This window comes from Onychostoma macrolepis, chromosome 02 (genome assembly GCF_012432095.1).
Source record: "Onychostoma macrolepis isolate SWU-2019 chromosome 02, ASM1243209v1, whole genome shotgun sequence".
In the NCBI taxonomy this organism is placed as follows: domain Eukaryota; kingdom Metazoa; phylum Chordata; class Actinopteri; order Cypriniformes; family Cyprinidae; genus Onychostoma; species Onychostoma macrolepis.
In genome coordinates this window covers 14801477-14827996 of record NC_081156.1, presented here as the reverse complement: position 1 = coordinate 14827996, position 26520 = coordinate 14801477, and the positions used below count along the sequence as shown (strand labels likewise).

Sequence of the window (26520 nt, the reverse complement as noted above, 5' to 3'; positions counted from 1 at the left end):
ATCTTTCTTCAGCAATGGTGCCGACGGACGTCCTGCCACTGCCTACGGCTTTCGTCCTGACGAGCCGTTCTTCCACGGCTACGGATCCACCTGATAGAGCTGCTGCATAACGCCATCTCATCGTTCACTACAAGACCACGGCTATCTCCTAGAAAACGCAAATGCTCAAACCAACCAATCTCTTCCAGAAAATGCGAGCCCACCCTTGGATTTAAAGACAGGTTTAATAGCGAGACCCCAGTAAAATGCTTGGTGATGCTTTATAATAACTTTTAATTATTCATTAACAAAAAGATCAGTAGTTCATGTACATTCAAATATGTCAAATGTTATTTTATATTCAAATGTTTATATAAGTTATAAATTGACTTTTCTAAATTGTTTGAATGTATGCAAATATGTTAGGCATTGTGTAATCATGCTTAACAGATTATTTGTGTACATTAGCTTATATAATGTATTATTATTTATGAAGGATATAAAGTAAAAGAAACTGACTTACTAATCACTTAAATTAGATTTTAATTTCAAAATAGTCTTTATTTATTTATACATTTTATGTTTTTTTTTAGGTTTTAGGGAGTGCACTTTAATAGTATATAGTATATTCATTGAACTGGAATAAATCTGTTCTCATCTTCATATTCACTAAATAATAATCAGCTAAAATGTTACTGATTGACCGATTTATCCTGTTCTCATTAACCAGAGTTGACTGCATAAACTGCATTAACAGCTTCATAATGATGTAGCATCACTCACTGTATTCAAAATATCTTGCACTAATTGTCATGTAAAACAAAACTATATACTGTGTCTGTTCGATAGCTTATATAAGTAGGCATTATTCCTCTAAGAGATATTTATGAATTAACTACCTAATGGTTCATTGCTGTGAATAGTCTTATAACACTTTAATTAAGGTGCTAAATGCTGCCTCTGGTACTATTTTATGCTGTTGTTTTAATTTAGTTATGTTATGATTCAGATGTAGCGCGTGTCTGTTCATTTTTAAGTCATATTTTACTGTAATTTAATTTTAATTTATCACAATGAATTCAGGACTGCTCTGTATTTCCATACACAAAATGTGCCTCCTAACATCTTGGCCTTTGCTGCTATATTGATCCTGTGAGTTTGACAAATTAATATGAATTGACCTTAACTGCAAACAGAAGAAATAAAACAATGCACTGATGAATTGTCTCTGTTTTGTGGAAATTTATTTAACCGACTCTTACTGTGATTATCATATGTACAAAGGTACTGTGTCTCATTTTCAGAAAATCTACAGCATGGTACAAAATAATCGTTTAGTGATCAGCACAATTTCGTCATTTACTATAAAGAATGAGTTGTCTGTAAAAACCAGCACAACACATTAATAAATTAGTCCACCAAAAACATTTGTGTACCATCTAAAAATGTAGAGTTTCTTTCTTTTTTTTTTTCGTCATTTAATTTTCCTCACATTTTTAAAAAAACAAACAACAAAAGCTTAAAATTAAGTACTGAAAAAACTGTGCAAGTAGAAACAGCCCTCTATATATATATTTAATTATCTATATGCATATGTATATAGTTTTTTGTTAATATGTTAAAAGATAAAGTGTTACAAAAAGAATTCTGTTTACATAGTCACTTGGTTTCTGTGCGAGTCAAAATTTAGATTATTACTGAAAATAGAAAATGTGTATGAAAAAATGATGTAACTAAAAAACAGAAAATATTAAATGGAAACACTGTAGTTGGTTTTGTTAGCAGAGCTCAATAGTTGATAAAAACACATTAGAACATCATTTAAACCGTTTTAAGGCTGGTTTTCAGCACAAGGTCTCACTACATCCTCTACCTCGATGACCTCCATGATGAGATTCCTGATATCCATCACACTGTCAGCGGTCTCTTCCTGGGAATCTGTGCTCACAGCGCTAATCTGGTTCTCCACATCTGATGTTAAAGCAACAGCGCCCCCTACCAGACCATCAGGAACCGAGTCGAGAGGAGGAGAAGCATCCACGGCAAGACTGTCTTGGGTTTCATTTCTATTCTCATCACTGGAAGGCGCTGCCTCACATGCCTTGTTATCCTCAACAACGTGCTCATCAGAAACACTGGCACCCACAGCGGTGTCTTCAACACATACGTCTGGGAGAACTTCAGCGTTGATTGTCAGGTTAACGTCAGGTTGGACGATATGTACAGATTCCTCTTTGATTTCAGATTTAGGAGGACTTATACTTTCGCTTGCTTCATCTGCTTCCACGTTTAGGGTTTCAGGGGCGATAACGAGAGGAACAGGAGTTTCTTCAGCTGTTGAGCTGAGATAGACTGCTCGGTCTGTATTAACAGAAGATCCTTCAGTAACTTCATCCTTCTCTTTAGAAGAAGGTGTCTCTGGTTGTGTAGATGAATCTTCTGCAGATAAGATGGTTTCTGGTTTGGTTGAGGACACTTCAGTCTCTGAGACCTCTGGAATGGGTGATGAATTATTAGGTAATATTGGTTGAGTTGTTTCAGAAACATTTAATGGTGATGTAGGTTCTGGAGAAGATACTGTAATCTTCACCGTAGGAATGATTGAGGCATCGTGTGTCTGATGGGTGTCTTCGCTGACGAATCCTCTTGATGGAGAGGTGATCTTCTGCTCTGCTTGTTGACAGAAAGCCACAGAGGCCAATACCTGTGGTGGGCTGGAGGGGGCGGAGAGGGGCGGCGTGCGGCTGTCAGCCAGGCTGCTTTGACTAACACACTGCAGGTCAGTACTGTCAGCAAACAGGTTGTTCTTCTTCAGACTGGCTGCCTCCTTCACCACTGTACAGCAAAAATATTGACAAATATGTTGATGATGGTATTTTGAAGTTTTTCATATGTCTCAGACACTCAAAACAAAGTTTACCTTTGTTAACTTCATTATTCAAAAGGTTGAGCAGTATGTTCTCGTAGACATTCTCCACTTGAACAAAGTTTGTGTAATCAGCAAAGATGAACTGTTCAAAATTCTGAAGCTCCTGCAAAAAGAGAAAACAATATAGTGAACATTTCACACAAAACTACCCCTAACTGAAAGTGGTGACTAATCACCACTGTATTTGTGCAAAAAGATCAGACAAAATCATGACAGGCTGACCATGGCCAAATGCATTAATTGGCACAAACACATCGTATTACTGTCAGCAAGGACAGAAACCCAAATTCCGTATCACAGTAGCCTGAATTGAGTCTTATTCCTGAATGATTGACTCTAATGAACTGACTCTTTGTAGTGAATCAAATACATACGGTGCCGTCGGCAAAGTCCAATTCCTGAACAAAAGGCTCAAATGTGTCGGTCCTTTTTAGTGAAATAAGCACATAAAGCAAAGCTAGTACAGTCTGACCCGAATTAACGACTCTAAAAAAAAATAGGTCTTTTTAGTAAATCTAAAGATACACATTGTTTTGTCAGTAGTATTTTACAAATAATGAATACATTGCCATATTTTTGATTAGTATTGTTGTTTATGATATAGTTAAAGGGTTAGTTCACCCAAAAACAATCATCTTCAGAACACAAATTAAGATATTTTTGATGAAATCTAAGAGCTTTCTGACCCTGCATAGACAGCAATGCATCTACCACGTTCAAGGCTTAGAAAGGTAATAAGAACATCCTTAAAATAGTCCATGAGACATCAACCGTAATGTTATGAAGTAACAACTTCATTCAACTATTTATTCTCTTTCTGGGCCTTGAACGTGGTAGTTATGTTGCTGTCTATGCAGGGTCAATTAATGACAGAATTTTCATTTTTGGATGAACTAACCCTTTAGTATTTGTATACTATGTCACCTCTAAAAGGTTTAACAGACTTGTTTTAAATGTATTTATTATTGAAATTATGTCATCAACAGGCAAAGAAATTGATTTTTTTTTTTTCAAATATTAATCTCTTAAGCAAACCATTAATAGTTAATGAATTAACATGAAACAAAACCTGAACCAGAATGATTAAATACTTTACAATTTCCATTCTATTAATATAATCAGAGAAACAGAGCTTGCCAGAATAACTCCACATAATGTGTTCTGTTAAATGTTAAAGAGTAATTAAAAAAACAAAAAACACTTGCGTACAGTTTTGCAGGCAGGCGCCAGGTTTCTCTTGATGGCTGGCAGAGTGATGTCAACCAGGGCCTCTTGGAAAATCTTCTTCCTTACTGTGCTGTTGTCATAGTCAAATTGCTAAAGTGGAAAGCAAAAGATTCCATAATGATTATGTCAAATTCATTAGACTCATTCTATTGTCAAAATGGTGTACTGCTGATTGTATACACTTTGTGAATGTGGGCAAACCTTGAGGACACGCAGCTTGGCTTTCTCTATGACTGAGGCCTGTTTGTCAGGTTTGTCCTTTAAGGCAGACTGAAGCAGGAGCTCAAATGTGTACACAGCATTCTCCATCAACTAAAAAGAGTGGAAGAAATAACAGGCATGCCACAGTTCATTTATTTTCCCATGACCTGTAGAGGGAACCAAAGTTCATGACAAGATGAGGCAATGCTCTCCATTGACTTCATTTTTGGTGGAGCAGTCTATATGACATATATGATTCCAGTAGTTGTTTATATCCACTACTAAGGTCTGAAAAGGATTTGAAAAGATTTATGCAATTACACTTGAGTCAGAAGGCCAGATGAAGTATTTCATTACACGAACATAAAACATCTAAAAGCCCCACCAAGTCTAACAACGCCCAGTCACTCTGAAGCCCACCTGCTGCATTTGACTCTGGGTGCAGTGAACAACCTGTGTCGAGTTGGAGAACTTGAAGCGGTTGCGAAGTTCCTGGAGCTGTTCCTTCAGGACGTTCACATGCTGGTAACAGTCCTCCATCCGGTCACGACCCACCTGCTGCAAAGCCTACGAACCGACAGGCATGACTCATGAGAACTCGAGGGAGTCTGAGTTCAGATGATCGTTATTCCAACATGATCTAATCACGTCCAACACTTCACTCGGCTCCCAATGGAAAAAATGACCTGATTTGCTTCGTGTTGTGCAATGCAGCCTTGGCTAAATGTTGAAATCAGCAGATAAATATTCTTTTTAAGCACTTGTGCCAAAATGTCGTATTATCACGAATTAGTAAAGGCTCTCTTACGCTCTGAAGTTCCTCTGTGACTCCCCCCTGAGGGAATTCCTTGCAGATTCGGGTCAGCTCGTCCTCCAGCAGCAGCCTCACGGCCTGGAAGCCTGCGCTGACCGGACCCATCAGCTCCTCCAGGATTGAGGTCAGGTATGGAGCCACACTCTCTGAGCAGTATTTCACAGCTGGCTCTGATACTAGAGCTTAACACAAACAGAAAGAGTCAAGATTGTGCAGAAGAATGTCTCACTCACTACATTTATATGCGTAAGAATATTCCAATATATTAATCAAAATTTGTAAGTAAGTGTCATGTAACGTGATTGTCTCGATGTAATATAAGTCAATACTTCGGCTGAAGGTTTATTTGTATTGAGCTTTATACAATACACAGCTTTACAGTGTTAAACAAGAAAATAGTGTGTCAAAAATGCAAACAAAATTCAGTTGTGCTGTAAAGCAGCTCTAAAACGAGGACAATAGTAAACAGTCAATGTTTTATTTAAAGTCAGTTCATCGCCGGTGGCTATTAAACAAGATTTTATCACGGTTATGAAGTCTAGGGCATTTTAGCAAAATGTTTACTCATTTCACAAAATTGTAATATAGTTACCACTCACATATTATTCATGACAGCAAAAAGAATCAGTAGCATATAAAAGAGAATATTATTCAATAATATTGATAAATATTAAAACAATAACATTATTCCCCCTAAAGGGTGCTTTCACTTGAAATACACTAAGTTAATATGTTTTTGCGGTATTAATTATGAATGATATAAAGAAAAGTAAAAAGTACACTGCAAAATATTATTAAAATTTAAGATATTTTTTCTATTTGAGTATATTTAAAAACGTAATTTATTCCTGTGATGGCAAAGTTGAATTTTCAGCTGTCATTACTCCAGTCTTCAGTGTCACATGATCCTTCAGAAATCATTTTAATATGCAGATTTGCTGCTCGAAACATTTAATATTATTATCAATGCTGAAAAAAGGTGTGTTGCTTAATATATTTTTGTGGAAAGCATTATTAATTTTTTTTAAGGTTCTTTGATAAATAAAAAGTTCAAATGAACAACATTTATTTCATCAATTTTTCATCATTTGTAACAAACTTAAAAAAACAAACTTACCAACCCGAAACTTTTGGATAGTAGTGTATATAAACACACAGCAGAAAGGAACTGACCATAAGGCTGATACTCTGTATAGACTGTCCGTTTATACCTTGCAGTTTAGTTTCCAGGAATGTTTGTGAGTTGATGATCTGGTCCATATCTGAGCGGATGAGTGCCTCCTGCTGTTTGGTGGCTTCTCTGCACTCATTTTTCAAACTCTCCAGTCCTTCTCGCAGTTGCTCATGCACAAGCTCGTAGGTCGCTTCCACTGTCTAACCACACAAGGAAATAAATAGAAAACACATTCATGCTAAATATGGCCATCATAATCCCACTTCATAATAAATACAGAGCTGCCTTTGTCTACATGTTGCCTAAATGCTAAACATCCCTTTATAGAGCAGTGGTCTATTCCAACTGGCACAAGCCAAGAAGGAGAATTATTTTTCATGGTATAAAACTTTTATTGTTTTGGATGGTGTGGGGGCCAGAAAAACAATGGATTTATTTAATAACTACAGATTAGTCTGGTTATCCAGAATGGACCAGTCAAAATGTTGCCCTACTGTGACATTCAACACATAGAGTGTCAAAGAATAGAATAGAATAGACATGAGGAGCAGAGGCTGATCTCACTGACCACAAACCACACCCTCTTCCTCTCTGGCTTCTTTCCTTTCAGCTTGGGCAACAGCTCTGTCTGCAGTGAGGGCAGCAGCTCCTCCATCACCAGGTTAGCCAGCACCTGCAAATATGAAGCCACTGATATCAGACTGAGTCAAGACACAAAACACCCACATGGCATAGACTCATAAAAGAAGAGCAAAAGTATTGAATCACTGAGTTGTTGTAATGTCACAGCAATGAATCAGTCTGCAATGGACAAAATCACCACACAGACGTGGCATTTGAGTCCTGTGTGGATAATGAGCTATATTTATCAGGCAAATAAAACTGTCTGTCAGTGAAACTCAATATGCTTTAAAAATTACTAAAACTTACATACTTAAAAAAAAAAAAAAAACATTTATTTGATCAAAAATATAATTAAAAATCATTTGTAATATGCTGATTTTTGATTTCTTATTATTAAAAATGCTCAAGACAGTCGTGAATGTGCAACAGAGACTGACACAGAAGAGACGAATTGTTGAATAAAGTCGTAATCATTGTACGGGCCTCAGACTTGATTTTAGAGTGTGCGTACACTTAAATCCGCACCAACACTCATATTTTAAAAAAAAAACTGCCTTTGACATGGAAAAGTGCTTAGCGTCACGTCAGGGTCTGAGCAGATGTACACACTTTTTCTTGTCGGAGTTGTTTACAAGACAGAGAGATGAAACCATTCAGATGCGCGCAAGTTTAAGATCATTTGCGATTCGTAGATTTCACATCTGAAAGAGAGGCGTATGTGCGTTTTCTGTGCATACATTCATTCTATAAATCATACATGCGCATATTTGAGAGATGATCGCAAGGTCAAATTTAGAATGGTTTCTGTGCAACATTTTATAAATGAGGTCCAACAAGTATTCTCGTAGCTTCTTAAAATTAAGGTTGAATCATTGATGTCACATGGACTATTTTAATGATGTCCTTTCAAACCTTTTGGGCCTTGAATGTGGTAGTTGCATTGCTGTCTATACAGGGTCAGAAAGCTCTCGGATTTGGAACGACATGAGGGTGAGTAATTAATGACAGAATTTGAATTTTTGGTTAAACTAACCCTTTAATATTTTTCGAATGGTGGTGTAATAGAATTAATATCATAATTAATTTATGTAACAGTATGTCATTTATTTATTTGTTAAGTAGATGTACAATAAGTACATTGTGTTGGTCCTAATCACTTTGTCAGGGTTTGTGATGGTGACCGATTGTAAAAATAGCTTATTTTACATGTCTGTTTTCAGTTCCCTTACACAACAACACCTTGTCTGCCAAATTAGGGTTCAAAATGGGATTTAACAATAGCTGGAGGAATGTAGAGGTGTTTCCATAAGTAACTACAGGACATCCTGTAAAAGACCCTGCAGTGATCTCAAGATTTCATAACAACAGGAGCTTTGGTATGAAATTTTGCAGGGAACAACATATCAATGATAATTTGTGCTTCTTGCTAAGGCAGTTATGCATGAGTTTTGCAAAATTTCTTGAGGGAACACAAACGTTTTGCAAGTGCATGCTAAGTTAAAGGGACATGGTGTAGTAAAAATCTGAGATAGGAGAAAAACATTTCATTGCTTTTGTGTTGACAAAACATTTGTGTTCCCTTGCTTTTGAGTGAAAATCTTTTGTGTTCACTCACACAAGTTTTGCGTTCCTCTGAGAAGGAATGTTTAGTGACGATGAGAACAGATTTTTTGACAGAAAACAAAACTTTGTGAGCAAAAGTTTTTTCCTATCACCATGTTCCTCTGTAGTATCTACTTATTAAATAAGTTATTATACAGTTCCCTCCAAAAGTATTGGAACAGTGAAGACAAAATTGTTCTGTTGGCTGTGGAGTCAAGACATTTGCAAATATGATTAAAAGATGAATATGAGACAAAACTACAGAATGTCACATTTTATTATTAGACGTTTCAACACATATGTATTGCTAAAAAGAACAGCACTTTTAGAGTTCATCTCACTCATTGATGTGAGCATAAGTATTGGGACAGTTGAACATAAGGCAGATATAAAAGATTAAAAGCTATTATTTAGTTGCAGATCCCTTGCGCACTATCACAGCAGTGAGTCTGTGACCCATAGACATCACCAGACTCTTGGTCTCATCCTTTGAAATGCTTTTCCCAGCCTTTAATGCAGTCAATTCCAATTGTTGCTTGTTTTGGGGAATTTATGCCTTTTCTCTCCTCTTCAACTGAAATTCATGTTCAATCGGATTTAAATCTGGAGATTGATTTGGGCAATCTAAGACTTTCCATTTCTTTGCCCTTATAAATTCCTTGACTGAACTGGCAGGGTGTTTTGGGTCATTGTCCTGATGCAATATGAAGCACTTCCCAATGAATCTGGTGGCATTTTCTTGAATATTGGTAGGAAAGATCAGGGCTAGACTGGGACAAAAAATCGGCCCTGGCATTTTTTGGTCCTGGTGGCCCACCACTCTCTCTCTATCGCTATCTCTCTCTCTCTCTCTCTCTCTCTCTCTCTCTCTATATATATATATATATATATATAAAATGTATGTATATGTGATATACACTACCATTCAAAAGTTTTTGAACAGTAAGATTTTTCATTATTTTTTTTGAAAGAAGTCTCTTCTGCTAACCAAGTCTGAATACAGTAATATTGTGAAATATTTTTACTATTTAAAATAACTGTTTTCTATTTAAATATATTTTAAAATGTAATTTATTCCTGTGATCAAAGCTGAATTTTCAGCATCATTACTCCAGTCTTCAGTGTCACATGATTCTTCAGAAATCATTCTAATATTCTGATTTGCTGCTCAAAATACATTTATTATTATGTTGAAAACAGCTGAGTATAATGTTTATTTTTTTCAGGTTTCTTTGATGAATAGAAAGTTCAGAAGAACAGCATTGATCTGAAATAGAAATCTTTTGTCTTTATCCTCATTTTTGATCAATTTAAAGCATCCTTGCTAAATAAAAGTATTAATTTCCATAATTTCTTTCCCAAAAAACAAAACAAAAATTATACTGACTCCAATCTTTTGAATGGTGTATTAATGTTACAAAAGCTTTATTTCAGATAAATGCTGATCTTTGGATCTTTCTATTCATCAAATAATCCATTAATAATAAATATTTCTTGAGCAGAAAATCCGCATATTAGAATGATTTCTGAAGGATCATGTGATACTGAAGACTGGAGTAATGATGCTGAAAATTCATCTTTGATCACAGCAATACATTACGTTTTAAAATATATTCAAATAGAAAGCAGTTATTTTAAATAGTAAAAGTATTTCACAATATTACTGCTTTTGTTGTATTTTGGATAAAATAAATGCAGGCTTGGTGAGCAGAAGAGAATTCTTTAAAAAAAAAAATTCAAAATCTTACTGTTCAATAACTTTTGACTGTTAGTGTAGATATGTATCATTGCATCGAGTTGTTTTGGATAATAAAAAAACGTCAAGTCTGGCAAGATCATGTCTTTTCGAATTTAAATCTAGATTTATTCGCATTGGCCCGTGGAAACCTCTATGAACACTTGACATGACTTGGCCAAAAAATCGCGGTGGACGAATTTACGTTTTATTAAAAAATGTTTGTGTATTCTGCACTAATGGCGCGCGCACACAGGATATAGATGCCTGCCTCCGTTGCGAGTCCTTATCAAGCACTTTACCGATTCAACTGCTCTCCTCTCCTACTCCTGCTGGCTCTTTACGCCGCATCACTCACCGCAGAGCAAGCCTGTTCTTGATAAAGCTGCTGTGAAAACGTGGGAAAAGCCAACGAGGAAGAAGTTGGGGGTGAAGCGTTCTTTATATAGGTGGAGCAAAACACTTCATGGCTCCGTCTATAGCGCATTGTGATTGGGTGGTTTACGCTGTCAATAGAGGAGTCAAACCAATGGGCCACTGGCTGATGTGGAGACACATCAAGGACAGTGATGGTCCTTGGCAAAAAAAAAAAAGATAATTCTGTCGGCCCCTTCAGTGCGTCGGCCCACCGGGAAAATGCCCGGTATGCCAGATTACCAGTCCAGCCCTGGGCAAGATGGTTTTGTACCCTTCCAAATTCATTCTGCTACTGTCATCATACATTAAGTCATCAGTAAAGTTGAGAGGGCCTGTTCCAGAGGCAGCCATGCATGCCCATGCCATGACACCACCTCCACCATGCTTTACAGATGAGGCTGTATGCTTGGGATCATTGCAGTTCCCTTTTTTTCCCCACATTTTTGCTTTCCCATCACTTAGATAAAGGTTAATCTTTGTCTCATCGGTCCATAAACACAGTTCCAAAACTCTTCTGGCTCACCTTTGTGCTTTTTTGCAAACTCTAATCTTGCCTTTCTATTTTTGGAGCTGGTCAGAGGTTTACATCTTGCTGTGTAGCCTCGGTAATTCTGTGTCAAAGTCTCCAGAGGACAGTAAGTTGTCAGAGCATCACCCCAGCTTTCTGGTAGTTGTTGGTGATTTTACAGACACATCTTTTAGGGTTCATTTTCACAGTTTTTATGATTTGTCTGTCATCAACTACTGTTGTTTTCTCAGCCGATCAGGTCATTGTTGGTTGCTGGTGGTTTCCAAACTCTTCATTTCTCTATGCCCTTTGTTTTTGCTATAGCTATAATTGACTTCCTCTTTTCTTTTAGCATCCAAATTGCTTGCTTTTCTCTCAAAGTCAGCTCCCTCATCTTCATCCTGGTTTGTGTGTGTCATCATCGAATGCAAGATTCAGAATGCAGAAGTAATGGATATAACTGATACGACATTCCCTGCTTTTAATATCTGAAGAATTAATGCAACAGGACACAGCTGATCACTTAGAAAGACCTGTGAGGCAACTGTTCCAATACTTATGCTCACATCAGATAGAGGGATGAAACTCTAAAAGTGCTGAACTTCTTAGCTGGTAAAATATCTATGTGTTGAATCACCCAATAATAAAATGTGACATTCTGTAGTTTTGTCTCATATTCATCTTTTAATCATATTTGTAAATGTCTTGACTCCACAGCCAACAGAGCAATTTTGTCTTTACTGTTCCAATACTTGTGGAGGGCACTGTATATACATTTGAAAATATTAAATTATTAATTTAAATAATACTACCTATTAAATATCTATCACATTTACATGCTCTTGTAAACATTGAAAGAATTAGATTTACAAAAACAATCCTCATAAAATATAAGCATACTTTTAAAACTTTAAGTCAAGCATGAAATGACGTTCCATTGAGCCGCAGATGGGATGTTAACAGCATGACACCTACATTTCTAAATCACTGACCGGCAGCTCTGTCCACACTCAGTCAGCGACTCCACCAGTCTGCTGACCACACTATGATGCCTGCTTTAATCACAGCAGATTAGTCAGGCTATTTGTTCCTCTCTGTGGCCACTACATCATGACTCATCTGATTCATTCAAAAGAAGTGGACACTGCTTTTATGGAAACACATTCAAAACATGCTTGTGAGTAATATGGAGACCAGAACACCCACCTGACAGTCAGTGCCCACTAGCATATCCCATGATTCATAGTGACCCTTCTCCTGCCTGTAGAAGTGAATGGCCTTTAGGAAAGCCTGCACCTCAAATTCCATACTCTTCAGATAATCTGCAGAGACACAAGATGTCAGACGAATCGATTGTGTAATATAGAATCATGTGAGCAACTTCTCTTTTCTGGTTCTAGAAAAAAGGGAAAAGACCAAGACACATAAATGACTTGGAAATACTAAGTATGATGAAAGGCTTTTAAGTCTAACTTAAATGAGAGAAAACTGAGAAACCCATCACCTTAAATGTCTTGTACTGTTAAATAAGGTCAAAATAAACAATCTAACATTCAGAGTAACAACTAAACGAGTATCTAACAAAACGTCTCGACACTACTACATTTTCAGTAGTGTGACAGTATCTCACCTATTTGAAAAATATATGTAATTATTAAATAAAATTAATATTAAAACTATATAATTAAAGGCTGCTCTTTTTTCCTTTTGGCTCAGTTTTATTAAAGGTGGGGTATGTAATTTTTCAAAAACGCTTTAGAAAACTGAGTCGGGGCCAAGTAACAAAACAAACTTGTAGCCAATCAGCATTAAGGAGCGTGTATACTCATGATGCAGAGGAGAGAGCGTTCAGTGCACAGGTCGGACATTAGTCGAGCAGAGCAACAGAAAGATAGAGATGGCGGATAAAAAACAAAAGAGGAAAACGTCTGCGGTAAGATAAGGCAAGAAGTAGGACCCGTGTAAATATTGGATCAGCTTTCGCTTGTTGCGCCGCGCAGCATCCAGTGTAAACAGCTTCACTGATTATAATGACTTCTATAGTATTTTGTCGCGCCGCTCGCGTCCGGTGTAGACACGGTGTAACATTGTTTTTGCTTTGTTTCACAGAACTAATCGTTGCCTGGTTTGCATACGTATGTGTGGGGCGGAGCTATCAAAATAGGGGCGAGACCCTTTTGGGGTAGGGGCGTGTTTGTTTTGGTGATTTCAAATATCAACATTGGCTTCCAGAAATCATTTACTCCACCTTTCATTTTTTCAGCTGTATTCATCCATTACACAATCATAACCATAATCAAGTTTCAAGAAAACTTTTTTGCAAAATAAATAAATAGTTTTAAATTATTATATAAATGATATGTTATTGTTAGTCAGATTTTTTTTAAATATTGTCCTCCTTAATAACTTCAGCTAGCTACTTTTTGTTTGTAGCTTCTAAACTAATTTCAAAAGAATACCCTTTCAAAAATTCATTTATTGAAGTGTGCTATTAGTATACTTATTTTAAACTAAAAATAATAAGAGAATAATACACTTTCATTTTACTTTTAAAATATAGTAAGTAAGTATACTGAAGTATCTTTGGCCTATACTTAAACTAAATTATTTAACTGAGATATACTGTACTTAAGAAAAGTAAGACTATACTTCAAAGTGTATGTTTCATAAACTAAAAAGTGGGTTAGAAGTATATAGCTAACAGTATAAGTTCACTTATGTTATAAAAAGGTCTCTAAACCGAAGTAGTATTAAAATAGTACACTGACAAATATACTATTAGTACATTGGTATTAGTATATTTACTACATAAAGTTTACTTGGAAAATACAACTCTAATTAAATTTGAAAATTACTTTAAGTAGCTTGAATGTAGTACAATCTCTTTACAATATGAGTAGCTATGAGTATGAGTAGCTTCCCTAACATTGCTAACGTTTATGATCATTAATTCTCCTAAGGCCTAAATGCTAACTAAGACATCATCACTATTATTATTTCTCACAATGTGTTTGTGATTTGACCTTTAAATCTAAGTACATTTGGTATGTACCTCATCCCACAGCATTTGTGCTGCAAACATGAATGACACCTTAAATTGTGAGGCTTATTTCAAAGTCTGACTTTGAATTTACGAAACAGTTATGTTTGATGTTAAAACAGTTTGATTTTACTCTGTGTAGGTGGTTAATTCTCCTCTCTCACCCAGTACATAAAGCATGAAGGTGTGAAAGAGGAGTCTTTTGCAGTTGTGTGATGAAGTAGAATATTATTGCACACATAATGCTCTGCAGAGGCAGTGTAACCGCTAAGCAGCAAGTAAGCAGGAAGAGAGCTTTGCAATTCTGGATATTATTAGTGTATCACCATGACCACCACAGAAAAACAGCAGTAAACTGATGCAAGAACAGAGGCTACCACACACAGCTTGAGGTATCCTCTCATCAGCCTCGTTACTGTAATATAGCATGTGTTTAGGGTTGGTTTTGGGTAGGTGTACAGAGAATTAGTGAGAGCTGATTCAAGAAGTACTTTCAAATTGAGCAAACAGAAATCTTTCCCCTTGGGATATAATCTCCAAATTTGATCAAACGCAAAGTCAAAAGTGTACTCTGAGGCAGAGGCATCTGATACCTTGGTTCTGATGCCGAATGCAGTCGTTCAGGATCGAGACGAAGCGGGCTCGCTTCTCCTCCTGCTGGAAACAGAAGTACGAATCTCGTCTGTAAGGCAGTCTCAGGTACACAGGAAGCGGACCGGGAACCGCCACCACAGGAACGGAGGGCTCTTCTTTAGAACCTGAACAAGACACAAACACTCATTCCAACGGCAAGAGAGAGATCAGGACGGAGAACTAGACAAACACTCACCATTAGGATCAGGGAAGGCCTTGTCTACGACAGCAGTGTATTTCTCCTCTGAGGTCAACACTGTGCCCCCTGTTGGCAGGAGTTTGTGGCGGGCAGGGGTTCCCTTTGTATATGACTGGGTGTGTGAAATATAACAGAATCATGAGAATGTTCTGTCAGAAAAAGTGCCTTTATGTGAAAATGATCAAAGATAACTTTTAACCTCCTGGCTATCGTGCAGCTCCAGGCTATGGTCGGCACGGACCACGACAAATCTCTCTCTCCACTTTCTGTTGTCATCAAGGTAAAGCACGCTATCCTTGTGCAGGACCTCTGAGGCCTGCAGAGGCTCCTAGAAGTGAAACATACTAGTGTCAGTAAGAGTAAAACTCTGCAACAGCATGAATCAGATAACACTGATAATGTAAGTGAGAGTACAAGAAAATCAGGGGCGTCATGCTTATCATGTGACACACAGCAGACTTATGCTTTATTTATTTTTTTCCTTTTTATTCGAAATATTTCCAAACGTGTTATCTGTATCAGGAAATATCTCAATTCTCAAATGTGTAAGTAAATGCGTTTTGCTCCTTTATGTTATTTGATCAATAAATGGTGATGGGCAAAGTAGAGTAATAGTGTAATCTATTACTACACATTAAAACCCGGCTTTTCACTTAAGTGGGAGATATGAGTGTCATGCCATACATTTTTTTAATACGAATACATATTTTTAATAAGACTGACTTTGTATTTAATGTGCATTTAATAACAATATTGTAAGTTACTAATTATAACACTTTCATTTTACAGACAGCAAAGAACATTTACATTATCAAAGAACATTTTCATTCAGTCTAGCCAGAGTTCAGGCACTCTCAAAAACTCCCATTAAAATCACTGAAGCTGTTTACACTGTGAAATGAATATCTTAACTTACATGCGTTCGCACATCTACACTTTGTTGTTTCTGATGAGAGAATTCACCAGATAATTGCATTTCAGCGATGACTCATCTGAACGTCTCTGATTGGCCTTTGCATTCATAAGCTCAACAGAATCGTGTGTGATTGGTTAGAATGCACCGCTACAAACGCGTTTGTCTCTGGCTCAGCGCCAGCCAGCGAACGCAGATTTGAATTTAGCAGCTGATGCTGTGCCGCACTGAACGATCTAATCACACCGTTGTGATTGTTTCAAATATAAAAATATTATTCGGCTATTTTTTGTCTTTTGGAAGCTTCATTCAAAATCCACTTGGCTCAGAAATCTGAGGGGGCACGTGCCCCCTCACTTTGAATGGGCATGACGCCTCTAAATAAACTCACTACATAAGTTGATGTTGTCAGTATAAGAGTGTTAAGATCTCACCTTCTGTTTGAGGAGCTGGGCTTGTCCTGCTCTGTGCTGCTCCACCTCATCCTTCAGATGGCAATAGAAGGCAACACAGCTTTGCCTTCTGTAATGAGGACTAAAGTTCTTCAGCTCAGCCTCTGTCCGGCCTACACACACATGAGAGATCAGATTAACCTTGTGAAAAAGAAGTGTGCTTAATTGTATTAAATGTGCACTTGTACCTAAGATCTTAAAAGTATATTTAAAAAAAAAAACTGTACTTCCAAATAACATTAATAAAATAAAAGGCTTTAAGAGTTTACTTTCATGACTGGTTATGAACACCGTTCAGTGCACTTTTAAAAAGTACATTTTTTGCTTTAATATAACATCATTATGCTTTAATAATCTTTTGTCATACTCTAAAGAAGCACGCTTATTTTGATGTATTGATTTACATACTAAAGTACAAATTAAGTACTATATTTGTGTGTTATTTGCCATTACATTTGAGGTAAATTTATTTCAAATATATTAATTGTAACTTCATCATTGAAAATGTGTAATTACAAATATATTTAAATTTAGCACAGAGGTGTAGTCAAGACCAGACCCTCAAAAATCCAGAACAATGAGTAAACCCCTCAAGACCAACATCCAGACCAAATTCAGACCTTTCAAGACTCAGATCCAGAACGAGACTAGACCTCTCAAGATCTAGACCAAGATTAGACCCCTCAAGATCCAGACCAAGACTATAGACCCCTCAAGATTCAGACCAAGACTAGACCCTTTAAGACCCAGATCCAGACACGACACGACAGGACCCAGATCCAGACCAAGACCAGACTCCTCGAGACCAAGATCCTCAAGATTCAGAACAAGACCAGTCCTTTCAAGACCCAGATCCATACCAGACAAGACCCTTCAAGACTCAAATCCATAGCAAGTCTAGACCATTTAAGACAGAGATCCAGACCAAGATTAGACCACCCGAAGCCCAGATCCAGGCCAAGACTAGACACTTCTGGACCCAGACCAAAACCAGACCAAGATACTTGAGATTCAGACCAAGACTAGACCCAAATCCAGACCAAGAAGACTAGACCTTTAAGACTCAGATCCAGACCAAAATTAGACTCCTCTAGACCCTTCAAGACCCAAATCCAGACCAAGAATACTAGACCTTTAAGACTCAGATCCAGACCAAAATTAGACCCCTCTACACCCTTCCAGACCAAGACTAGACCCTTCAAGACCCAGATCTAGACCAAGACCAGACCCTTTAAGACTTAGATCCAGACCAAGATTAGATCCCTGGAGACCCAGATTCAGACCAAGACTAGACAGCTCAAGACCAAGATACTCGAAATTCAGACCAAAACTAGACCCTTCAAGACCCAAATCCAGACCAAGAATAAATTTCAATTTATTTGTAGTATTTAACAATTGTTTTAACACCTTTCATTTATTGTCATACTATTCTGACTATTTCTTCCATATTTTTGTTGTTTATATTATGCCATATTAAACTATAGTTTGTTGACGCGTGCATTGACTGGAAATGCGTAATATGACCAAAGTACAACACAAGAAATTTGACTTTACTATAATACATAATATCTATCTATCTAACATATCTACAGTGACAGGTGTTAAGTTAATACAGTGAGATCATGCATCTTATTGTTCCTGACTCCGAGGGAGGAGAAAGTCCCTGACTCATTCCTAAAGACTGAGCCATCTTTACCACTTCACTGCACTGCCAAAATGACATGGCACAGAGCGCAGGCCTGAGACCATTTCAGCATTATTCCACTGAGCAAACTAAGTTCAAAACTGTATTTGCAACAGCTCTTGGGCTTGGATCCCAATTTCCAAGCTTTTAAAGAAAAATATTCTTGGACTTTCCTTGGAAATATTATTTTCCAAGGAATAGTGTATAGAATTCTGATTGTCTGGAAGAAGCCATTGGCAGCAGCTGCACAATATGTAATTTACAAGGCATATTAGACATGCTTTATTAACCATTACCACTGCTTTGCAAAACAGTGTCAGATAAAATTTAGATAGAATACTACTGACTCATGGTCCAGCTATGGTCACCATGGTGATTCTGATCATACAGTTGATTTGAGATTACAAAAAGGGTTGTTGTGGAGTCTAGATTCAGTGTGAGCCTGATATATCAACTTAAAATGCGATTTTAATGTTGAAAGTTTACCTGATTAATATCTTGCCAAGGTAAACAAGTAACCATCACTGAACTCATCTGCTAAAACATGTTGGCTTCTTGTTATCATCATGTGGAGTTGTTCAAGACATTACTTAAAAACCTAAAGAAATTCTCAGACATTTTCTTTGTGTGAGAAAGTAACGGAAATCTTTAGTCACGGATAAACTTCCCTGTTCATTTGAACCAGTCGATCCGGTTCAAAAACTGGACTGAACAATTTATTCATAAATCCCACTTTTTCATTTCAGCTGACAATACTCAATGATCTGATCTGATTTAAGTCTCTCTGTTCCTCACACAAATCTCCCATTTAGCTTCAGAATATTTAAAATATTGCACATGTGTCATAAGGATTACTGTTATTTTATTAGTTTATTTATTTTATTTATCTTTTTTTCGATCCAAGATGGCGCCGCTCATGGCAGCCTCTGTGGCATCGTCCGCAGTTGTTTTTATGTTTTTGTTAGTTTGTCCTGTCTTTAGTTATATCCCTGCAATCAGTTTCACCAGAGACGAATTGCTGGACATTCGGCAGTGCACACCACTGGATATTTCACTGATTTTCGATTATTGATGTTTTGCTGGACATTGTAGTCGGGGGAGCAGCGGCGCTGATCAAACGCAGGACGCGCAGATGGGGGAAGCACGCTCGTGAAGCTCAGACAGCGCGGATTTCAGACAGCACTGCCTAGCATCTATCTGGCGAATCTCCGCTCTCTACCCAACAAAATGGATGAAGGAGGAGAAGCGAAAAGAAAAGATACTGTACTTTTCAAAATGGCCGCTACTGTAATGGGTGGAGTCTTAATGTAAGCTATTGAATGTGATCAGCGTGAAAAGCGTAATCAGTTGTACTAAGTTTTATTTCAGTAGAACAAGGGGTTCAGGAGTTATTACCATTTCAATGTTGAATTTTTGAACTGGTGGTGGCGCTATAGAGTCGGTTCTAAAGACCCCAAAGTTGGTCAGATGACTATTCACGACCATAACAACAAACTAATAGAACGTTATAAGCAAAAATGTGAATTTTTGGTAACTCACGACCAGAGGTGGGTAGAGTACCCAAAAACTGTACTCAAGTAAAAGTAAAAGTACTTGAAGAAATATTTACTCAAGTAAAAGTAAAAGTAATAGTCTGAATAGTTACTTGAGTAAGAGTAAAAAAGTACCGGATAAAAAAACTACTCAAGTAGTTAGTTACTAGTTACTTTGGATCATATACTGCATATAGTATACTTTTATTTAGATAAATAGATATTTAGATAAAATGTTATATACATACATGCATACATACATATACACACACACACACATATATATATATATATATATATATATATACATACACACACACACACACACTTCCGTTCAAAATACTTTTAATGTTTTTTTTTTTAATGTAATTTATTTCAGTGATGCAAATCAGAATTTTTATCAGCCTGATTTATTATCAATGCTGTTCATTTTTAGCTTTCTATTCATAAAAGAACCCTGAACAAAATGTCACAGGTTCCAAAAAATATTAAGCAGCAAATCTGTTCCCTGTTGAAAAAACCAGCATATGCTGGTATGGTATGTTTTGAAGCATGGGATGCTGGTTTGAGCTGATTTAAGCTGGTCATGTGCTGGTCCTAAGATGGTCCGACCAGCTCAAGACCAGCACATGATCAGCATAAACCAGCATCCCAGCTTCAAAACATACCTAACCAGCATATGCTGTTTTTTTTTTTTTTTTTCAACAACACTGGTAATAAATCAATATATTTGAATGATTTCTGAAGGATCATGTGACTCTGAAAACTGGAGTAACAACTGATAAAAATTCAGATTTGCATCACTGAATTAAATAAAATTATTTTAAAGTATATTAATTATGTATAATAAATGTATATATGTATATAACCTCTGACACGGAGAAGAGTGAAAACTCCTCACATGACCGCTACAGAACATCTGAACATAACGAAAAAAATGCACATTGACGGATCTTCTTCCGTCTGTTCTGCAAAATGTAAACAAATGTAGCCTTTATTTCTGAAAGCGTAAATATTGTGAAAATATCAATATTAATTGTCTCCAGGCAAGGCATTCCTCCTGGAACTAACGCGGGTTATCGGGTGTTTATTTCATACTCTGTGACTCTGCTTATTTAATGAATAAATTATACATTGTATTTAATGTACAACAAAACTGGTAATGTCATAGTGGTATCGTGTACTGCAATCGAATCTATACCTGTGGAACCGACAGTACACGCGGTGTTCATCTAATAAAGGTCTTCATGGCTAGTAAACCATAGCCTTTGCTTTCAACTGACTGTAGATCCAAAGCCACGTCTTCAGCGCTCCTGATGTTATTACAACTCTGAGAACCGCTTCAGACGACTCAGCGCATGCGGCGGGGAACTGAACGAATCATTCAAACTGTTTCGCGAACCGATTCACTGGTCTGCCAACTGGTTTGATCAAGCCTTCGAACAGAATTGACTCAAAAGAATGAATCATTCGCGAACGGGCATCGCTCATTGCCCAGAATAAAAAAGTAGACGGCGCGCTTGGAATAAATTGAAGGATTTTTAACTTGTACTGCATTAAGATAAAGTAACGAGAGGAGCGTCGCCCACAGTAACGAAGTAAAAGTACCGTTTTTTCACTAAAAATGTACTTGAGTAAGAGTAAAAGTACCCATTTTTAAATATACTCTAAAAGTATTAGTTACCCAAAAAATTTACTCAAGTAAATGTAACGAAGTAAATGTAACTCGTTACTACCAACCTCTGCTCACGACCCATAGGTGGCGCTGTTCCCAACTTTGTCATGGACCCTCAGATCATGGTGTTGATGAAGCATACCAAGTTAATACTGTACTGTAGAATACTGTACTTTTCAAAATGGCCGCTACTGTAATGGGTGGAGTCTTAATGTAAGCTATTGAATGTGATCAGCATGAAGAGAGTAATCAGGTGTACTAAGTTTCATTTTTCTAGAATTAGGGGTTCAGGAGTTATTACCATTTCAATTTTGAATTTTTGAACTGGTGGTGGCACTATAGAGTTGGTTCTAGAGACCCCAAAGTTGGTCAGATCACTAGTCATGGCCATCACTACAACTGTGCCAATTTTCATCATTTTCCTATGTTCCCTTCATAGGGCTGCCATAGACTCCCATTGGACAATAATAATAATAATAATAATAACAACAATAATAATAATAAAACATACAATTACAATAGGGGCTACAGCCCTTTGGGCTCGGCCCCTAACAAGTTACTACATTTACTACTAAAAAAAAGCTACTGTACTACAGTAACACTAAAACACCCTTGCTTATCTAAGATCTTACTTCACACTCTTATTGCTTCACAGTGTGTCACACTTTAAATGCTAAGGAATCTCCATCATCAAAAAAAAGAAAAAAAGAATTCAACTTCTTGAAACATCTTGAAGAAATGGAAAAATAAAAATCAGTTATTTTAAAATGATTTGCTTATTTGAGGCAGATTTCTTTCCTCCTTGTAACCCCCTCCTCTTAAGGAAGTTTTCCTTACTATTAGAGTATTCGATTTCAGCGACTTTCAGGGGTAAAGTTGTTTTTAAAGGTGCTGCACAAATACTATTGGATAGACTTGAACTAAATTGAGTTAGAGAACAGACAGCTGCTCTGAGGAGGGCAGAGAGATGAAAGAGTGGTTTCCTGTAAGGACACACACACCACAAATACACACCACACAAACACACACTTGTGATAAGAGCACGACCGTTGTAAATCCTGGACAACTCAGCAAATATTTCTTTCTAAAAGACAGTAACTATGAAACAACTCACCTCTCTGTCCATATTCACAACAGTACTGCAACATTGTACTTAGCATTTTGATATTGTACCACACTGTCCAAACTCACTGAATTTTGGAGGTTTTAAGAATGATCACTGTGTCAGTTATATCTTCTAAAGACTTGAACCATGAAGAGGTGCGATACAAGAGGGCAAAAGTGCATCCAAATGAAGACATATCTACTACACATCCCAGGAAGTTTTAACAGAAAAAATAACCTTTTTGAATACACACAGTGTTTATATTTGACCTCGACATCCTTTCATCTGGACTGAGATTTCAAACAGCTACTAGTGATAGTGGAATCTTTGTATGGCAGTGGGCCTTTGGTAATTGGTATAATTAAATATAATTGGTGCCTATTACAGGTCCAATGTAATTGCCGGATGTATTGATGCAGATAAATCCTCAACTCTCAAGAAATCAGAGAGAAAAAACCTGAATCATTTACAGTAGTGTATACAAATACATTTACATATTTATATATTTATTTAAAAATACCCTGCAATTGTACATTTAGTATACTACTAATACTACTACTATAGAACTACTAATTTTGTACTTAATGCACTTTAATTGTGCAGAAGTAGTGCTGAAGTCCTAAAGCTAGATATACTGATATATATTTTATATACTGATATATATATATATGTATATCAGTATATATAAATAAGATATACTGAAGTATATTTGATCGTGCAAAAGTGGAACTATTGCAAGTATACTTTAAGTACACTTTAAAAATCTTGCATTTAAGACTGATATTATTCAAAGATCAAACAATCTTCATCAATAATGACAATAAAACACATTGTAGGCTTAATATTAAGAAATGTATATTGTGCACAAGTAGTACTCCAAAAAAAAGCTTAATTATAATTTTTATATCAGTAAGTCTCGAGCTATATGTCAGTAAGTATATTATTAGATTTGAACTATACTTTGTATGAAATAAATATATTTTAAATACATATATTACTTTTTTACTTGGGTCACCAAGGCATCATTTATATTTAATCAAAAAGATAATAAAAAAGTGTAATATTGTGTAATATGTTTCAAATTTTAATTCATTTTAAAATTTTATTTATTCATGGAAAAGGTGAATTTTTAACAGCCATTACCATTACTTCAGTATCACACGATCCTTCAAAAATCATGTTAATATGCTGATCTGGTGCTTAATAAACATTTCTTTTGATAAAGAATGTTCAAAAGAAAATAATTTAATTGAAATGGAAATCGTTTGTAAGATTATAAATGTCTTAATGTCACTTTTCATCAATTTAATGGTTGCTGAATAAAAGTATTAATTCCTTACTGACCTCAAACCACATATGTATATGTCAACATAGACAAACAACATTTAAGGGGGAGGATGGTTACTGATAAACATAATGTGAAATGTTTTGTGTCCAATGATGAGTTAAGCAGATCTGCGGGTCTCTTCCTGGGCAATTCATAAATACAGAGCGTTTTCTCAACTGTTTTGCAGACTATTGCACATCTGTACTATAACTTTGGTCTTAAACTTCCTTCATCTCCCCACACACAAACAGGGTTTTAAATAGCCCCCGTCTCCAGTTTCTCCCCTGATCACTGGTATCCTGACAGAGGATGGTGTCTGGGACTTTAGTTTTGTTGTTTTATATGTCCCTTATCCTTTGCTCTACATAATGTATGTTCCTTTGATGCAGGAGAGAGGAGGGTGAGAACAAGGTAAGCGTAAGGTAAAGAGATGTGAAATCTCTTTAGGACAACACAAACTTTGAAAACATATCAAACACACATGCATGCCACCCAAAGCTTATAGTGAGAAAATGAAAAAAGCATCTACACGGTACGTGTTATTTGTGAAGTGAGGTCATTTCCTGCAAACTCATGTTGCTAACTTCCGAGGCAGCTGTGAAATCAAGTGAAAGGTTCACTACAAACGTTACACCTCAGATGAGGCCAGTGATTTCAACTAAAATCTGAAACTGAAAATGGTAAGAAAAGTGCTTTCCATTCCCTGTATCTACAGTCCTCAGTGGGACTAGAAAAAGGTTTTCTTTATGAACATAATTCAAAATGTCCTACATTTCATAGCTGAGACAGCCCGAGATACTGCCAAAACTGCATTGAACTCCTGCATGCTTTCTCAGTGCCATGTATAACTACAACGTTTTTCAGAACCAGTATCTCTGAAAGTTAAAAATATAATCTGAAGTATGTAAAAGTTAAAAGATGAAGGATATATTTCTTGCTCATTACTCTTAAAAATAAAGGTTCTTTATTGGCATTGATGGTTTCATGAACATTCATCTTAAATATTCACGGAAACTTTTCGTTTCACAGAAGGTTCTTAGTGGGAAAGTTTCTTTAGATTATTACAATTTTCTTTACACTATGGTGTTAAATGGTTGTTTTAAGAACTGATAACTGAAAAGTTCTTTGGGGAACCCAAAAGGGTTCTTTGGCATTGCTGCGAAAACTTACTTTTGGAACCTTTAGTTTTAAAAGTGCATCTCAAATACTGTAGCTTGCAATAAAGTTTTAGAAGCCAACTAATTACGTTTTACTGTCTTGTTTTACTGCACTTTACAGTGTTTTACTAGCGACACCACTTGTTTAACTCTTATTGATGTTGAGTTATAAGTCCAGTGGTTTGGATGGCCAGCTGAGAAGAGCCTGCTTTTCCCATCACCTCTTGGCCTGCCGAAGAAATCTGTAGCCTGAAATGCCCAACGAGGGAGACAGGCAGCTCCATAACTAACATATCAGATAGGAATGCTCTCTTTCCCTCTCTCCGTTGTCCCTCCAGTCCAAACTGAAAAATAGCATGTGGTTCAGCAAATCTGAGATGTTTTTGGAGGAGCTACATTATTCTGTCAGTATGGGCTTATGAGGGAGGTTGTTTTGATCCTAAAGAGTTTTAAATCCAAAATGTTATGTGGCAAGCTGATCACTCAAATAGTACATACAAGTCTGAGGCCACACTGAAAATCCGGGATACACCGGGATCTGATTTAAACACAGAATATGAAGCATTAGGATTCTGATGTAAAATGAAGAAAAAATATTTATCTAAACAAATTTGTGACACTGGTCTTGTGAACTTCATTGTACAGACAGTCAGATGTTTGGATCTTTGGATCTTCTCAAATCATGCTGTACAACATCATAATCAAGTTTTAAATAAACTTGTGGAGTTCAGGCAGCTTGAGTCCTGCTGTCATTAAAGCAAACGGGAGACAAAATCCTATTCACTCAAATTGTTATGCTGATAATATCATTTTTAATTTTGGACTCAGTTGTAAGAAGCAGAGGTGGTCCTCCAACATCTGACACCATGGATCATTCTGTTACGTAACTCCCACAAGCCAAAGACGAAATAATGAAAGGCTGAGAAGCAGCTCTCCAACATTACTGTCAGTTCAGGATAAGGCATGATAGAGTGACACATATGTCAGTGTGTGGCTAGAATCATGAAATGAATCTGTGAGGGTGTGGGTCAGAGGCTTAAACTGCCTCTCATCGTTGAGCTGTTCTTCTCTGGAGGTTTGGGATGAGGTCCCGCAATGAAGCTCTCTTTCCTCCCATGCCTTTAGAATCAAACTGATTCACTGACTGATACTCCTCCCAACAGCAGAAACACACCCAGAGAAACATTTTTCAAAACCACTTAAACCTCTTGTCCCACTCCGTATGTGCTATTTATGATTTTCACCTGGTGGATGATAACACTCTTTTAGATTTACACTGAAGGAGGGACCTCAGCCAAAATGCCATAAAGATGTGGGTGGGCTCTTTGGACATATACGTAACCACTAATAAGAAGAGCAATAAGTAACCACTTGCAACATCCTAGCAAACACCCTACCATACACCTAACTTACCCTAGCAATGCCCTAATAACACCCTAGCAAACACCTAATAACCTAGCAGCCAGTTACAACACCTTACCAACCACATAGCAAACACTCACATAAAACACCCTAGCAACCACCTAGAACACCTTACGAACCACCAAGCAACACCCTAGCAAACACCCTAAAAACCACATAAAACACCCTCGC

At 36.8% G+C, this 26520-nt stretch overlaps 2 protein-coding genes across 3 annotated transcripts in view; one reads left to right on the top strand and one right to left on the bottom strand.

Annotated features, from left to right (window-relative positions):
• The window catches only part of kifap3b (kinesin-associated protein 3b), a 43134-nt gene extending 41942 nt beyond the window's left edge, over positions 1-1192 (top strand). For both annotated transcript variants that reach the window (XM_058797633.1, XM_058797624.1), the window contains exon 20: positions 13-1192. In XM_058797633.1, coding sequence (XP_058653616.1) covers positions 13-94 — 82 coding nt within the window. In that variant the 3' untranslated portion in view covers positions 95-1192. The remainder of the gene's footprint in view (positions 1-12) is intronic.
• A 288-nt stretch (positions 1193-1480) lies between these two features.
• The window catches only part of niban1b (niban apoptosis regulator 1b), a 30391-nt gene continuing 5351 nt past the window's right edge, over positions 1481-26520 (bottom strand). The window contains exons 2-14 of the mRNA XM_058797576.1: positions 16430-16560; positions 15282-15410; positions 15080-15194; positions 14844-15008; positions 12417-12532; positions 6893-6997; positions 6362-6524; positions 5145-5332; positions 4757-4903; positions 4337-4447; positions 4118-4225; positions 2900-3011; positions 1481-2814 (exon numbers count right to left, since the gene is read on the bottom strand). Of these exons, the coding sequence (XP_058653559.1) occupies positions 1811-2814; positions 2900-3011; positions 4118-4225; positions 4337-4447; positions 4757-4903; positions 5145-5332; positions 6362-6524; positions 6893-6997; positions 12417-12532; positions 14844-15008; positions 15080-15194; positions 15282-15410; positions 16430-16560 (2594 nt within the window). The 3' untranslated portion in view covers positions 1481-1810. The remainder of the gene's footprint in view (positions 2815-2899; positions 3012-4117; positions 4226-4336; positions 4448-4756; positions 4904-5144; positions 5333-6361; positions 6525-6892; positions 6998-12416; positions 12533-14843; positions 15009-15079; positions 15195-15281; positions 15411-16429; positions 16561-26520) is intronic.